This window comes from Rattus rattus, chromosome 17 (assembly GCF_011064425.1).
Source record: "Rattus rattus isolate New Zealand chromosome 17, Rrattus_CSIRO_v1, whole genome shotgun sequence".
Lineage (NCBI taxonomy): Eukaryota > Metazoa > Chordata > Mammalia > Rodentia > Muridae > Rattus > Rattus rattus.
The window spans coordinates 33,411,836-33,430,036 of NC_046170.1; the positions used below are offsets into that span (position 1 = coordinate 33,411,836).

At 44.0% G+C, this 18,201-nt stretch overlaps 1 protein-coding gene across 1 annotated transcript in view; it reads right to left on the minus strand.

Annotated features, from left to right (window-relative positions):
- The window catches only part of Adamts18 (ADAM metallopeptidase with thrombospondin type 1 motif 18), a 144,847-nt gene that overhangs the window by 49,043 nt on the left and 77,603 nt on the right, over positions 1 to 18,201 (minus strand). The window contains exons 9-12 of the mRNA XM_032887990.1: positions 16,163 to 16,300; positions 13,298 to 13,451; positions 4,272 to 4,367; positions 735 to 883 (exon numbers count right to left, since the gene is read on the minus strand). Of these exons, the coding sequence (XP_032743881.1) occupies positions 735 to 883; positions 4,272 to 4,367; positions 13,298 to 13,451; positions 16,163 to 16,300 (537 nt within the window). The remainder of the gene's footprint in view (positions 1 to 734; positions 884 to 4,271; positions 4,368 to 13,297; positions 13,452 to 16,162; positions 16,301 to 18,201) is intronic.

The window sequence follows — 18,201 nt, forward strand, 5'->3', positions numbered from 1 at the left end:
GCATAGCTAGAAAAGGACCAATGACATTTCTGGGGTCTTTGTACCTCTAGAGCCTCAAACCTTTCTACCAGGACAAAGAGAAGTCTTCTTCTCACATGTGAGTCAGAGTCCCTCCAAGTTACTAAAGTGTTCTTGTGTCTTCCCAGGCTCAGGCCCCATAATGAACAAACCACAGTGTTCCTAAAGATGACCACAGGCCAATTTTACCACATGACTGCATGCTCTAATTAGTTCTCACAGTGGCTTTTTGTTTTACTTTTAAATAAAATTAAAAATTGTCATCAATATTTGGAAATCTCACATGTACGAACGTGTGTTTTGTTTCTGGTATCTTTTGAGAAGTCAGACAAGGTCTACTGACGGGAATTAGAGCTTACTCTGCAAGGTCAAAATCATAACACTTTCCGAGTTCATCTGTCGGAGAAACACCCATTCTACCCACCAAGCTGCCAGCTGTACAATAACTCAGGTATTCGATTCCAGGACTGCAGGGTCTTGGCTCAAATTAAGAAAAGAAGCTCAACGAGCGATTGGAGTCTTCGATCGTCTTATTCACACACAGAGAGACTCCGCTGCTAATGTATTCTGAATACATCACACCCCTCGCCTCTTCCCACCCCACTTCCCAGTGCACACAGCCTTCATTCATACACAGTAAAACCTTGGCTGTTCGCTTTGAACTGGAAGGAAGGAAAAAAGTCCCACTCAAAAGCCAAATCTTTCTGGAGCCTTACTTGGGGTTACTACAGTGTCTCTCCTGGTACTTGACTCCTCCACCGCATGTTCGAGAACATTCTGACCACTTCGACCAGGCAGACCACTGGCCGTGGATGGGCCGGGGCCCGAGATCTCCAAGCCTTACACATTGGCCTTGCCGACACCACTGCAAAAGAACACGCAACACGGTTCCCGTCAGAGGCTACCTGGGAAAGTCCGGGAGAAGCAAATAGCTACACAATCCAAAAGGGATATGGGGTCTGGGAAGGCAGGAGGGACAGACAGTGTGTGATGCTGTGACATAGCCCTTTGCTGTGTTTTATGGACGCTCAGTGACTCATGGCTGTTTGCAGCATTTTCAAAGCTTCCGCTAGAGCGGTGGTTCTCAACCTGTGGGTCGCGACCCCCACAGGGATCACAATTCAGACACCCTGTATGTCAGATATTCTTACTATGATTCACTGAAGTGATAAAGTAGCAATGAAATAATGTTATGGCAGGGGGTCACCACAACACGAGGAACTGCTTTAAAGGGGCCATAGCATTAGAAAAGTTGAAAGAACCACCGTTTTTAGAGAAAAGTGGCATTCCCCATCCTCATGCAGAAAGGAACTGTCTACGTAGAGAAAACATACAGATAAGATTCTATACAGTGGTCCAAGTACTCGGACCCCTTTGTCGCTTGGAGACAGTGCTACTTATGGAACAACTGTAATACATCCAAGACTTGATCACTGTGATGATTCCACTATCAAAGCTGAGACGAGACACAGCTAACGTGTGCATTTACCCTATTCCAACTGCTGCACACTCATCTCATGAAATTAGCGACTTTCTGTCCAAACAAATTGCATTCTCAGAAGGTGCCCATTTCAGACCCTCTGATAACTGGCGATCGTCAGCGTCCTAGATAGATTTTTTTTCTGAGGCTTTTGTTTGGCTGTGAGCCACACAGGCAGGCTAAGGATTCGGTTCTCCTAGCCTCCAATGCTACTTGTGCCTTTGCAGGAAATTCTGGTTTCGCTACTGTCACCTCCTTCTTCCTCTCTCTCTCTGCTCCTCCTCTAGGGCTTGCGTTTGTCTCTGGTGGTATTGCTTTATTTTTCCTTGATGTGTTTTCACTTGGAGCTAAGTCCTGGGGGACTTAGCATAACTGCACACATTCCTGAGAGACCTTTGCACTTCTATCCAAAGAGCTGGGATTTAGGGATTGTCCAGTTTTGCTGAGTAGTGGGGTTCAGTGGCAGAATTAAAGGGAGCCTGTTTAACTTCTGGTTCTCCCCTTTTCCCTGCATGACTGTCCACTGTGTGGCTTTGTTGACAGTGAGTTTTGTCTTGGTTCTATTTTTTTTTCCTTTCTTAAAATTCTTGTCATGGGCAGAATTTTTGTTGTAAGCTTTTTCTTTTGTCTGGGTTAACTGCCATTTCAGAGTCTGGGATTACATAATACTCTGGGGAACCCGTCGCTCATCTGAGGGTTTTGGCTACTGTCATCACACATCTGTCTCGCTGGGAGTCACGGGACCTTTACTGGGCTGGCATTGGGCAAGAAGCAGTGGCCCATGGTTCCATTAGCATCAGCAGCCACCACAGAAAACCAAGTTGCTCTGGTATCCTAAGGACAGTAAGGGACCGGTACACACCAAGCCTTCTGGAACCCTTCCAAGCATTGAGGAATTAAAGCTACTTTGCATATGGGAAGTTAGTAGGCAAATGCTGACTTGCTCAGTCACACAGGGACACGAATATAACACACATCACAGAGTCTAGATTTCATACCTACATAGGACTCGTTCTGCTTCTTATAACCAAAAAAATTACCAGCCAATGGCCCTCAATTTTAATCTAATTTCTCAGTTGGAAATGTGTTCCTTTATTTCCATGTCAATCAATGAATGAGCTGTGCTGCCATGGTCTCAGTATTCACCTGGTCCCAGGTCAAGCTGCTGGCAGACTGCCTTCCTATGTGTTTGCAATCTGTGCAATAAATGGGAATTTACAGGAATCTATGTATGGATGCAAATAACATGCATGCATACATAAAATTCTACCTACAAGATGTAAATATTAAATAGGTACCCATGTAATCCTATCACACACATATCCCTAGTGTTTCTTAAATATTCGATAATACTGAGTAGCTAAAGTTTGCACTGTACCTTTTAAAATGAATTATGAACTTGCTACATAACCTAGGCTGACCTCAAACTCATGGAGATTCTTTTGTCTCAGTGTTTTGAATGCTGGGATTACAGAATGAGCGCCAGTGACCTGTCTGAATATCTTAAGAGTATAACAACTTTCCTCTTTCGTCTTCCTCTTCCTCTTCTTTTCTTCTCCTCTTCCTCCTCATCCTCCTTGATAAAACCTTTCAAATGATTTATTTATTTTATTTTATGTGCACTGGTGTTCAGCCTGCTTTTTGTGGTGTGTGTGTGTGTGTGTGTGTGTGTGTGTGTGTGTGTGTGTGTGTGTGTTATATTCCATGGAACTAGAGAAACAGACAGTTATAAGCTGCCATGTGGGCGATGGGAATTGAATCTGAGTCCCTTGGAAGAGCAGCCAGTGCTCTTAACCGCTGAGCCATCGCTCCATCCTCAAGACCTTCCTCTTTCTTGCATACACAACTTGAGATGGAAGCACCTGGCTTTCCCCCATTTTAGTTTTATGTGTCTGTGCTCTGCCTCCATTTCTGTACCCTCTCAAAGGCCTCTCCAATTTAAACTCCAGTGTCCACTTTGGTGCATGGACTGATTACGGTTCACTTGACATCCATTCTGAATTCTAGGCAGCGTTCACTGAGTGGTAGCAGCTAATGCCTGAGGAGGAGAAGTCTGAAGGACAGAAACAGCTGATGGCTTCTGATGCGGGTTCTTGGAAGAATAGGGCTGACTTCTCAGTGTGTCTCATTTCTACACCTTCAGAGCCTTATCCTGATCCTCGGTACTCAATAGTTACCATTGAAATCACTTTAAATTACCAATTCTGTTTTTAGAAAAGTGAACGACAGAGATCAGCAAATGTTAACCTCATTGCAAATGTGCAACCTCAGCACATGTTAAACTTCTAGTACGGTCTTTCAAATGGACTTGCTAAATCTGCTTCAAGTATTTCTACGTCAAGGGCACCTTTCCTGCCATACCCTCCTAGGAAAAGGAAGCCAATAGAAATAAGTATGAAAGGTTGCATAGACAGTCATTTCTGTTACTCATGGGAGCACCTGTCCTCTGGGGCCCTCTCATAGGATATGGAGTTTAGCCCCCAAATAGAATACAGTGAAGCCTACCAGTTGGGTGACATAGAGATACTTAAGATGCAAGGCCCCATCTAAAAAGGAGAAACACAAATAAAAATATCTACAGAAAAGAGAGTGAGTGGCTTAGATTGGAATTCCATTTTATAGTCCTCTCTTGGTGATGCTGGTTACTTTAAAGGGAAGCTAGAAGGGGAAAAAAAAAAGAATAAAAGCAGTCAAGAAAACGTGTCATGCTATGGCTATAGTTTTATGACCTCATCCCCATGCCAGAGCTGCAGACCAACTAGTGCACAGTTACCATGCTCAAGCCACAGATGGTCCCCTCGGCTGCAGGCATGAACTTGGTTTCACATCTGTGGCCCACGCGGTGGCACCAGAGTGACTTGCAAATGTCCTGAAAGGAAGAGAAATAAAATAAGTGCGGGTGAGACCAACAACGCCCACGAGAGGGGCAGACAGTCAAAGCTTTGGGGAACAGTATTTTATTAGGAGATGAAAGTGATCAAACAAACTCCTCAGGAAGCACAGGCAGGGTAAGTTGGTGACAGTAAAGCAATTTGTTGCAGTAGGTAGATGACATATCTGGGGAACCTGTATGTTCATGTATGTTTGGTGATTGGGGTTTGGACTAAGAGATGGGTGATATATGTGTGTGTGTGTGTGTGTGTGTGTGTGTGTGTGTGTGTGTGTGTTGTATACATGCATGCTCATATGTGCATACACATGTGGAGGTCAGAGCACAGCTTGCAAGCATCAGTTCTCTCCTTCTACTATGTGAGTCCTGGCCACCAAATCCAGGTCATTGGGCTTAGTGGCAGCATCTTTAACCTCCCAGCCATCTCACTGGGCCTGAGGTCTGTTTTCTGATGACAGTGACAACATCCTGGGCAGCAGAACACAGGGGAGGAATGAAGCTTATCTGACTCGGGCCATGTCCCCGGTATGTTTTAGAATTGCCACCAGCCACAGGTCCACTTTTCTCTAGCTGTCCGTCTAAAAGTTATCAAACTATCACCAGATTCCCACAGAGGTGTTCTTATGGACAAATGAGACACCACTCCATAGTCAGGGACCATTCTGCTTGGCACACACGGCTCCTAATGTATTGGCTATTACTGTCACCATCATCGCCACGTTTTTAACCTTGTGACTTTCCAGTATCACTGCGATCTAATTCTGACACGAGACCTAGGAGATAATTTAAAGGGTTTTGAGGCAGCCTCTCGACAAAAGGAATCAGGGTTTCCATCCGCATGGGCTTCTATAGCAAGGTACTCTCAAGTTGAAGGCAGTTTTTGAGCAAGAGATGTGAGGAGTCTAGTTTGAACTGGAGGAGTCTCCATGGAAACAGTTCCAGTCAGTCCTATAGACCTGGGCTAGAAGCATCCATCCGTGTAGACCAAAGGTCATTTTGCCAGTGAGCTTCTTCAAACCTAGTGTCAGTCCAAGCCATAACATTGAAGACTAAATAGGTTACAGCCAATGGAGAGCCGTGCCCATACCTGTATAGCAGTCATCAAAATGATCCCAGCACAGAGCGAAAAAAGGAAGAAAGGGAAGGGGGCAAAGGGGGAGGGTGGTCTAGACACCACAGCCAAAGCCAAGCCACAGGGCTGAGACAAAGGGCAGCTGGAGAAGAGCAGGCAAAACACGGGGATTCCAGAGTGAAAGGAGACAGGCTGTATGGACATGTTATTTCCCCTGTGGTGAAGTGCAGAAGTCGAACGTAATTATAGCCGACGACATGCTTTAACGACCGCAAAAACCCTCTGAGAAAACTCCCTTTCAAAGTAAACAAGAAATGGGAGCTTGCACTTTTTTTTTCCCCTGCTGGTACCTCCCCGTCTCTCCCCCTCCAGCCTCTCCAGTATATTCTATTTTGTCTTATCTATAATTACCTGGACTTAAGTCATAATTTAAGAGAAAGAGAAATAACCACAGAGACCCTAAGGTTTCATGTTGCCTGGATATGATCCCCCCCACCTCAACAAGACCGCATACTTAAGCCGTGCTGGCAGTACTGGGTCCCGTCATTTGCTGACCCGTGTTCTCTGGTTATATTCCTCAGGACAAGTTCCTTCTAGTAAACTATGACACGCTGAGAATGTTTCAAAGCTTCTGAAAACTCAAGTTCTATAGGTTGTATAGACATCCAGATGTTCACCAGTCCCTCTTAAGCTGAGTGATCATGGTGACTGTCCCTTCAAAATACCTCCTGAATCCAAACAATTGTTCCCACACCCGGTGCTGCTACCCTGTCCCCCGTCACTTTGTATGTGTCTTTACGCCACACCTTTCATCAGACGGCCAGTTGTTCTGTTTGCCTCCACTCCTACCCAGTGGATTCTCAACAAGGCACTACCCGACACAATGGCCCACAGACAGCTGTATATGAGTTTTGCCCTAGTCACATCTCATGCTTTTGAGAGTCAGATATGATATGTGGGTATCACACTCAATAACAGAGAACAGTTCCATCAATATAGGAAGTTAGACTGGCCAGCATTATGAGCTAGAGGGACCCTTCCATGTAAGTCAGCCAGTTCATGTTACTTCTTTGTTCAAATCCCATGATGCTCTCTCGATACACTCAGTGTGAATCCAGAGACCTTGTCCCCTTCCACACCAGACATGGAATTGTCTTTATCCCTCTGATCTCATATCTTACAGGTTAACTCTTGCTGTCATGGTTACATTCCCTTCACTGTGATAAAAACCTCCACCTAAAAACAGCTTCTAGGGGGAAAGACGAGTTGTTTAATAACAATTCCAGATTACAGGTCACCGTAGCAGAGAAGTCGCAGTATCAGGACCTTGAAGCAGCTAGCCCGCAATCAAATCAGAGAAAGAACCAATGTACCAATGCTTTCTTGATCTCAGCTAACTTTCTCCTTTCTTATATGCTTCAGGGCTCCCTGACTAGGGAATGGTGCTTCCCACAGTGGACTGAGTCTTCATACATCAATTAATAATCAAGTAACCACCATTCCAATATCTATCAGATATCACATATCTAACCTTCAATTTCAGATTATAGAATTGTACCAAACGGACTCATGGCCTTCTTTTTCAACACGTAGTTCTTAGCTCTCTATGTTTCTGTGTATGGTTACTTTTTTAAATAAAATAAACAAATGTACCAGTCTGTTTTCAGTCACTGTCCTAAAGACAATTGAAGGTTGCTTTCTAGTCTTTGACTCTTGTCAAGTGAGCAGTAGCTAAGAACACTACTGACTAAATCACTTTTGTTCTAAGTATCTACTATGATTTCTCTCAGACAAAACATTTGGAGGGGATTTTTCTGGATCCAAGGGTAAATAAAGATATGTGTATATATCTATTCCTACATAAATCAATGGTTACTTTCCTCGTTGTTCAGAAAGTTCATTCAAATGTATATAATTAAGAATTCAATCTAGGTTGACTCAGAAGCCAGAGTGTCACTGTTTTCTTTTTTATTGGTGATCTTCTACCTGTGATCTTAGATTAGTTCACTTCAATGGCCTTACTGTTGAGTTCAAGGGGACCAATTATAATGCCATAGATTTTCTAGCAGTATATTAATGAAACACTGGATTCAGACAAGGAGAGAGCTAGAAAGACAAACAAACAATTACAGACTAAGAAGAATTAGAGTACGGCTGCAATCTGTGGCCAGCTGGTCTGCAACACAATCTAGTGTTAAACTGACTCTACCTCCTCTTTTTGCAGATTAGAGGAGCAAGCCAAACTCTCTGTTGGAGGTGAGGTATCTTTAGAAGATTGTTAGGAAAGAAACGTGTGTAGGGGGATGCCAGGGTGTTGAGGTGGGAGCGGGTGGGTGGGAGTGGGAGCATCTTCATAGAAGTAGTGGGATGGGGAAATGGGGGATGGGAGAAGGAGGAAAGGGGATAACATTTGAAATATAAATACGTAAAATATCAACTAAATAAAAAGAAAGAAAAAAAAGAAATATGGCTTCTTTAGCCAGGTGGCACAGACAAGTGATGCTGGGAATGTTTCGCAGTGTGCATTTCCAGATGCCATGCTCATGTGACTCTGGTACACATAAGAGTGTGTGCATGTTTGAACGTGGAGGGGCACTTGTTTGCATATGCGTTTAGAGTCCAGAGGTCAATGTGGGTATCTTCCTCAACTACATATATTTTGTTTCGTTGTTTTGTTTTCAGATTGAGACTGGGTCTCCTACTGAAGCTGAATCTCACCAATTCTGCCGGCTTAGCCCAAAGATCCCCATTTGCCCTCTGAGCCTTGGGCTCACAGGCTAACCGCCATGCTCAGCAACCTGAATTTTAAACGGGTGCCAAGGATCCAACTCTGGTTCTCACACCTTGTCTACTGAGCCACTCCCCCAGCCTGAAACACCTCTTCTGTCACATAAATCACCCTGAAGGAGGAGAGAGATAAGGGGAGCAAATTCTACTTTATGAAAATGGAGCATCAAAAACAGTGAACCTCCACCATTGTTTGTTACCAGACCAATTATATAGAACTTCCTGTCATGTCAGACAAATAGTGAGTAGGTTTTACACCAACTCAGGCAGGTATATATGATTACAATATAGAACCCCAAGTTCATAATGGTCTATATATAGGATGGAACCCAGAGGAAATGGTGCTTAAATGATCTTGGGGAGAAAGAAAGGAATATCTTAGACCATATCTTTAGCAGTACAAAATGGTTACATGTTTGTCATATGGAAGGCAGTGCAGTATTCTAGAATGAGAAATCCACAGACAAGGGCTATACATATATTATATATAAGTACACTTTAGCTGTCTTCAGATACACCAGAAGAGGGCATCGGATCTCTTTACAGATGGTTGTGAGCCACCATGTGGTTGCTGGGAATTGAACTCAGGTCCTCTGGAAGAGTAGTCGGGTGCTCTTAACCGCTGAGCCATCTCTCCAGCCCAAGGGCTATACATATAAGAAAGGAAATATTAAATAGAATTTTTAAAGTTGCATAAGGGCATTGATGTAACTTGGACGTAAGTTTGTGGGGGAAAGGTAGTATACATTGATGATGTGGTGTATTACAGAGCACTTGGGAGAAGTTTCTAGAAACTTTCCATTTATTCTTTCTTCTTTAAGCACAATGTCAAATTCTTAGAGGCAATACACCCATATCCTAACGTCTTCTAGGAGAAACACTCTCTGAAATGACGGGCACTCAAACATTCACTAGTATTCAAATGCCTTCCCCACAATTTATATTTAGCTCCGAATCCTCTCAGTGGATCAATCAGTATGGATGCTTGAGCCCCAGTTACAGGATGGTAATGGGGGCTACTAAGCAAGGATCAATTCTGGGGAGCTCCCTTTGTTCCACTTATGTTCAGTGCAGGGAAATTAACAGCATGCAAACATTGATAGACTCCTGTGAGATGCTTTAGTGCAGGGAAATCACCAGCATGTAACCATTGACTGGTTCCTGTGCCATGCTTTAGACCTCTCAGCTAGCATCAGTAGTTCAGCTTGATGAGCCAGCATCCACTTATTTTTAAGTGTATAACATCGGGTGGGTATTCTTCCCATCAGTTGCCAGGCAGGTAACCCTCTTCAGGTTTGTTTAAATGGCATGGACCACTGGGTCATGTTAACTCTTTTTCATGAACACTGCTTTCCCCTGGCTATAGTTTGAACCCCTAGCGCCCACATGTTGGGAGCTTACTCTCCAGTGTATCAATGTTGGGAGGTAGAGACTTTATCAAACAGGGTCTAGAGGGAAGATATCAGATGAGTGGAGACGTGCCCTTGACAGGGGTTATTGGGCGGCTGTTTCCTTTTAATTGAAACATTTCCTCCTGAAGAGAGGTTCTTAGGAGTCAGGAAATGCCAGTAACTTACGCGTCTCTGAAAGCTCCTTTTATTTTTAAGATCCACAGGTCCATTCCCAAGTTAGACTGACAATAACCGATTGCTGAGAATAGATTCTTCTACAGCACAAGCTACCACCAAATTGTGCAGAGAGCTCTAGGGATGGGATGCAGCTTGTCCAAATGACAACTTATGCTAGGTGGGCAGTTGTGTGGTCCTTCTGTCTCTGAGACATCCATGTACCTATAAGGAATCCCAGGAAGCAACGTGGTTCACTAAGCTAGGCTTGGGTGGATCTATTTGCTTGTTGCTAGTGTCCTACCTGAGGGAGCAGGGACAGAAATAGCTTTAACTCTCCAGGGAATTTCACACAACAGAAACCAAGGCATTTCACCTATGACCTAAGTTAGTTCTCATGCTCGTGGGAGCACTGTAATACCCTGGGCCTGGTTCCACTGTCTCCCTGTCTGGCTTAACATTTGCAGTGGGGTTATTTCCTTTTATATATGCTCTGGCTACAGACATCACACTGTGACCCAGTTAGGAAAACCCTCATTAGAGTTGACCAACATCAGTGCAGCACCGTGAACTACCCTGTTAGCTGTCATGTAAAGCAACCTCTTTTTCTCCGTATGCAGCTATGGCTCAGGAGTTTTGTTTAACAGCTGCCAAACTGAAATGCTGTGGGAAAAAGCAGAGATCGGTGTGGTTTGCTATACAAAGAAAACGTGAAGCTGGGAGAAGAAGGAGAGTGGGCACAAGCGAAGAACAGTCTTGGATGCCTCTGTCTTTATGAAAAGGTCAAGCATGCCGGTGGCAGCCATGTTGAACATGGAAGGAAGAGATGGAGAGGAAACACCCTTATGTAAAAGGATACAACGAGATCTGCAAGACAATCTCACAAAGTAGCCAGAGAACTATTACCTTCTCCTCACAGATGTGGATGGGCAGGTCAAGGGAGGCTGAACTGTTTGTCCACGATTCTAGGCAAAGTTGAAATTAGATGCTACTCCAGGTCTGCCTTAATTCCCAAGGGTGGAGTCTGTGCACATGGGCGAGCAAGCTTTTTAATAAAAGAATTATTTTATTTTTAAATTCCTTCTCTCCTCTCTCTGTCCCCCTCTCCCCCTCCCACCCTAGCTTGTGTGTGTGTGTGTGCGCGTGCGCTCGCATGCACACATAAGTAGAGGTGCTCCAAGAAGCCAAAAGAGGTCATCAGATCCCTTGGCACTAGAGTACAGGAAGTTATAAGGAGCCCAGTGTAGGTGTGGGAATTGTACTCAGGTTCTCTGGAAGAACAAGAAGCACTAATCACTGTGCACCCCTCTACCTCTGTATACATGCTTATAACTACCATGTAACCCTGCCCTTCTAGGAGAAATGGTGAAGTTCATGAAGATTGAAGGGGAAAGGTGGAAAAAGAAAATAATGACGGCACAATGAAGGCCTTGAAGATAAATGCTAGATATTCCAATGGGATTTTACTGTGTTGAAAAATCTCTCTCTCTCTCTCTCTCTCTCTCTCTCTCTCTCTCTCTCTCTGTCTGTGTGTGTGTGTGTGTGTGTGTGTGTTTTAGAGCACAGCAGGGCACTGTGTATGACCATTAGAAGTGTGGCCATGAGTCAGGTTATCGGCAAGATGAGTGAAATACCAAAGGCTAGTTCACGGGGAGAACAAACCCACACTCAGGAGCCATCCATCAATCTCACCTTCCCCCTCCGTTGACTCCATCTCTGTTAACCCAGACTCCCAGCTCCCTTCCAGACAACCAGGCATCTCTGAGCTGGCCGTCATTTAGTTCTTTCATTTAGAATTTTCGTTTCCATCCACTACGCTTTCCAGGGTCAACGAAGGCTGAGATACCATCTTTTAAAAATATGATGTGGCACCAGAAAATGATTAACATGAGGTACCGACACCCTACTCACTACCTGACACAGAACAGGCGTGACCCCGGTGGAATGCGACTCATTCGGGAGCTCCCCTGTATGTCTAAGGGAACCATACTTATTACTAACTCTGTACTTAAAACGTGTGCAGATTCAATGACTGAGAAAGCTGGTGAATCTCAGGATAAAGTACCCGAAGTACGCACTCAGGAGACAAAGTCTACCGTGAGTGGGTTACTCCCAGCTAACGTTGTGATTTAACAGGCGAATTGAAGCATCTTTAAACTCGTTTTTTAAACATAAACACTTGCCAACACAAAGCCCACGTGTCATGAAGGATATGCCCCAAAGACGCAGCCGTGGATTCGTTTTTAATAGTAGTGCTTTTAAAAATTACATTAACTTAGATAGCTCTCCATGTCAAACCTGCGGCTGGATAGATACTGTTCCTCAAGAATGGACTTCTGTTCAATAGGGGAGTTCTCTTACTGAAAAGCATAAAGCCACAGAGATAACATACAAGTCACAACGGCGGCTGCTGAACTGTCAGAGGCAGGAAAGCTGGTATCCAGCGAAGGAGAAGAGGAGGCTTAGCTTCCACATAGGTGATTTGTTTTGTTTAGATTTCGTCATTTAAAAGTCCTTCGGGCTTTGGGCAAGCTGGATACCTTCTCTGGGATGTAGGTGAAAGGGGAACAATAACTTTTACTTCAAAGTGGTTTTGAAGATGGAGGTCAGGTGTAATAAATCTTTTGGTGGAATGCCTTTTGTAGGATGGGTTGGGGGGAGGCTCACGCTGGAATGACCCTGGTGGCAGCGATGGCTAGCATGACCGTGTGGCGGCTGCTGATGTGTGTTGCTGTGATGATGGAGAAGGAGCAATGGGGGAGGAGGAGGAAGAGGAGGAGGAGAAAGGAAGGAAGTAGTGGGGGAAAAGGAGGGGCTACCGACCTCCCTATTCCCCAGGCTTCATAGCTTCCACCAGACACCGGAAATAAACGAACTTTAATACCATAGCACATTTTATTGATATTTGTGGTCAGGAATGACAGAGCGCAACATGGTCTCTCTCACATCTACATGGTGGGATTTTGTCTTTTCTCACTTAACTCTGCTGCGATCTTGCTTCCCAAGAGTCAATGTGAAAATCATGCTGAGACTATGAAAGGGGCAGTCAACTTCAGGCATCAGAGACAGTTGTCTGCTGTATTAGTTTTCTTACACTGCGAAGGACACAGGTTTAGTGGACAAAATGGTGATTGGGAAGCACACCACTTTAAACGCGCATAGAGACAACAAAGGCCTTGGTTAGCAGGAGCCATCATTCTTGGCTTTCCCGTGAGGGATACAACCTGTAAGTAAGAAGGGGAACATTTTCTCCCAAGGTCGCAGACAACTGGTATTTAACCCAGGCATGCATGGTCTGTGGGGGATAAGCCTGGATAATTCATTGACAGGAAAATTACCACTTAATTATCATGCCAAACAAATGACATTTTAGAGATAACCCAGACGCTAACCTTTGGCCTCGGCAAACCAAATGTTTATCCTTTTGGTAGGTACCGGCTCATGGCACATCCTTAATGCACGTTAGAAATCACAAGGAAACGTACCTTCATAACCCCAAGGCTGCACAGCTTGGCTTTGGCTCCAAATTGCCACTTACACTGTGTGTCGGCATCATAAATCTGTCCTGGGAGTTTGTCCGGATATTTATACTGTCCCGTTTGCTTGGGCGCATCCACCAGACAGCCAGCCTGTGGTGTACTGCATTGATAACACATCCTTATTAACGGCTCTGTTCATCTGTGACCTTTTCCATTTAAAACTGCACCTCTGCGAGGGCAGTCGTGCAAAGAAACACAGAGTGTGCTTAGAGACACAGGCATGTGTTTAAAGTTTAAAAAAAAAAAAAGAAAGAAAAGAAAAAGGTATGTTTTATTGCAAAGAGTGAGTCCCGTCTAAAAGGCTGGAGTGCATACAGTCATAAAGGGTTTTATAGGGGGCTGGAACGAATGTGCACTAGGATTGGGTAAGAGAAGGACGTATACAATATAAGTAAAATCTCCCTTCCACACTCTCATCCCGATAACACTGGGCATTTTTTCACTGAGATCCTACTGTAGGGTTAGTGTTAGCTTAAGAAGTTAACGTACAAAATAGGTCAGACACAAGGGGTATCTGTCTTCGTGGGTTTTAAGTGATGGTCTACTTCTTAAAGAGAAGGCTAAGAAGAGATAAGGATGTACTTTGTCCCAAATAAGCTTTACAAACAAAACCAAACAAAGTCAGATCCAAAGAACCGGGAGGTTCTGGTTGTGCTGTTGTAGGCGCGGAATCCTAGCATTCGGGAAGTAGAAGCAGGGAGATCAGCAGTCCATAACCACCCTTTACTACGGGAGATGGGCTAAGCCACCCTAGGCGTGTATAAGAGACCTTGTGTGAAATATAAGGGCACCCCGTGAAATAAACTTTAGAATCGGGGCAGAAGGCAGAAAGCTTCCCGGAGGGGTCTTGACAATGCGGTAAGGATGTTTTTTTACTTTTTTTTTTTTTTTTTATTTTTTTTTTTCGGAGCCGGGGCCTTGTGCTTGCTATGCAAGCACTCTACCACTGAACTAAATCCCCAACCCCTGCGGTAAGGATGTTTTTAAAAAATAATCTTATTCCCAATCTATTTATGTAATCTAACTGTGCCATGGCTAAGAGGTTGATGAGTATGTGATATTAAATGCAAATGTGGAGTCAGATACAGGGGGGTACTATCAGCCAGGCATCCACAATGACTTTATATGATTCTTATAAACCTCCTTGATGACTGTGACTCCCACAAGGGCTGTTTGTAATGCGCTTAACCCAGCAGCGATGGTGATGCCAATTGCTGGTGGAGCTAGCGTTACTCCGCAAAGCCCAGAACTGCAGCAGTGTCATCATGGTGATGGTAATTTAATCCACGCGGAGGTACTCTTGGTGTGTGAGATTTGCTGAGCCCATCCCCACGTGACGCAGGGAAGACTATGTCAATCCCCAAACAATGAACCTAAGATTAACATGAGAATGTATGGGGGCCACGGGTCGAGATGAATCAGCAAATGTTTGCCCATTTTTACTGAGCTTCGGCCATCAGTCAGCCATACAGGCTCGCACTGAGTCTGCCTTGTTGATGCAGCTTTTCTGTGAACGTTCCCAGCGAATACACAGCAGTACAGGTGTGGACACACCAGGAACATCAATGTGTCATGAAACTTCCCCAGTATCTGGTCAAAGGGAGCCAATAGAATCCATGCGTCTACGTGTGACGTCAGATCTGTGCAAATCAACATAGACTAAAGATGATGGAGAGTCATTCATGCCAACGTGCATTGGGTCATTTCTTTTAAGGCTCACTCTTATGCTTTACGTAAGTGTATGGGTCCCCGTGTGTAAGCATTTGGCCGAAGTCAGAAAAGGACATCCCTACAGCTGGGACCATGGGCCACCAAACATGGAACCGTGGGCCACCCAACGTGGGTGTTCAGAACAAAACTCGGACCCTCTGCAAGAGCATCAGGCACTCTTAATTGTCGAGCCATCTCTCCAGCCATGGCTTCATTTTTAAAATGTAAACCAAGCGCTAGGCTCTACAAGCTGGTGCGTTAGATCAAAATAATTAGTAAAAAGGCTACGTGTCTAGGAGTCCTAAAAAGAAAGAAGAGAGAGAGAGAGAGAGAGAGAGAGAGAGAGAGAGAGAGAGAGAGAGAGAGAGATTGATTGATTATGAATTTTAGAGTTTAGGGTCAGAATGGATCTAAGTGTGAGTCTTGACCCGCCAGCTGACATATATTAAGCAGTTTATCCGTGTGTGCCTGTGTGTATGTGTTTGCACATATACAAGCTCCTGAACACCACAACCCAAGCATGCAGGTCAAAGGACAATTGGCAGAAGTCAGTTCTCTCCCAACCATGGCACTCCCCAGTATGGAATTCAAGTAGTCAGGCTTGAGAGCAGGTGCGCTAACTACTGGGCCATCTTGTCCCCCAGTAAAGGAATACATGGAGGGAATCTAGCATAATGATAGGACTTCAGTATGCCTTCAACAACCGGATCGTTGTAACTATCAGTGTCGCCATAATAGAAATTTTTAGTCTTTCTTTTCACTGAGAAACCAAAAGATATTTTCATGGAGTATTTGCCATTTAGTTCATTTCTTTTTGGGTCCTAGAGGTTAAGCCTGGTGCTCCACATACGTGAGGCAAGCACTCTACTGATGTGCTCTATCTGTATGCCTCCCTTTTACCCTTTACTCTTCAGGCTAGCCCTGAACATACACTCTAACCCAGGCTAGACCATTACCTTTCGATCATTCTGCCTCAGCCTCCCAAGCAGTCACAATGACCAGCCCGTCCACCAGGCCTGGCTGGAATACTTGCTTTTCATACCCACTGAATACTGATGGCTACAGAACTGGGCACAGACCCCAGGATCTTATCCATTTTACCTGAGGAATTTCTTTAGATACTGACGGCTGCAGGAAGACCATGAAAACACCCCATTGTTTCCGGTCAGCGTGGGTGACATGATGTTGCCTTCCGCCTTCCTGCAGGGGTTGCCTTCGCCATCATGAACCATGCCAAAGCTGAAACAGAAAGGGAAGCTGCCTTCCATGAACCCATGTTACCACCAGAAAAATGGGGGAAAAAATTACACCAAGACTCAGCAGACCCAAGGTGGGAGACAGGAATCGTGACAAAATTAGTTACAATGAACTGCTGTATAATTTCTGTAGAAAAATTTGAAGATTGTTAAAGACTTCATTATTTACTGGCCACAAAACTGAAGAATGGTTTATCTGCTATGTATGTAAAGGCTAGAATGTCTTGGTCAAGATTTCTTAGGTTAGACCAGTAAGATGGCTCATCCCTTAAAGACATTTGGGGCCAAACTTGACAGGTGGAGTTCAATCCCTGTAACACGCAGGATGTAAGGAAAGAACAGACCCCTACAAATCACACACACACACACACACACACACACACACACACACACACACACACACGTGTGTGTGTGTACACATGGACATGCATGTACACTCATTCATGCACACATGCATGCATTCATGCATTCACATAAATGAGTAAAATATTAAATGTTAAAATGGTTTAACTGTCTTAAAGCTTAGATGGCTATATTTCTAAAAACTGGAAATAGCCAATTTCTCCTGTCACCAATCCTTGAGCTATGGTACAGAAGTTCAGAGTAAGGAGGGTGTAGGCACAAGAGAAGGTAATTATAAACCCTTTGTGGATATTCGCTCATAAAGCTAACACCATATAAATCTTCCCTCAAAAGATGGTCAACTGATTAGCTAGACTCTCTAATTCGAATTATAATGAACCCCCTCATAGAAATAAAGATCTGTACAAAGTAACAGATGAAAATCACTCAAAACCTATGAGAGGAAACCAAACTTCCCAGAGCTCAGTCTGTTAGAGAGCCTGTTAGCACCATAAATGATTTCTGAATACCATCCTCTCTATGACATTAGAACAATGAATTCCATTGCAGAAAATAAGTATTACGATCTCATTTAAATGCATTATGTGGTGGGCTGGGGGATGGCTCAGTGTTTAGGAGAGCTTGCTCTTCTTCATGAGGCCTCAGGGAGGTTCTCAGCACCCATGAGGTCAGGTGGCTCACAAATGCCCATGGCTCCGAAACCCTCTTTGAGATTCCCTCAAGATCACACATACTGTTCCCAATCGGTTTCTGGTCTCCTTGAGTGCAGAGCAAATGCATTGTCTCTTATCGTCTTAAGTAATGCTACAAAATGCTCGTGCAGCCATCTTTGGAAAATATTCACGAAACAAAGCGAATTTTGTGATGTTTCTTTCAAGAGGGGTAAACCACAGAGAGATGTTTATATGACTTTCTTGTGAATTTAAATTATTCTTAATCCGATCATTTAAAGAAATAAAATCAGCCTCTTAAGAATACATTTGTATAAGCAGTTATAATTCCTGTGGGGAAAATGTAATATTATTATATAGCTACCTATGTTCATAGGACTTTGCAATGAGGTATGCCTACAATCTAGACATTTCCTTGCTAGTGTTCTTTCCAGTTTAACAAGCAAGTGGAGGGTGGCTCTATACTGGATGGTTATCAATGAACTCCCTGGGACTTAGAGGTAACCATTCCCAAAAGCAGATTTACTAATCTCAAAAGACATAAGGCAAGTGCACTTTTGCGTTCTTAGCTTTGTTAAACTCACTTCTTTATGCTTAAGCAGGATGCCGAGGGGATTTGTTTGAGAGACAACTCTTCCTAAATACATCAAAGCCTATGAGTAAAGAACAAAAGTTCCAGAAGGAGCGATGAGCAGCGGGGAGATTATAGCCATTGCTCGGGGAGGGAAAGCTGCTTAATTAGGGCCTCACTAGAAATTTTTTGGGCAAAAGAAAACCCAATTTGAATTCAGTTTTGAGTTTCAAAAATTTTGCATTGCCAAAAGCACTTTAATTCAGTAGTCTTTTGGAA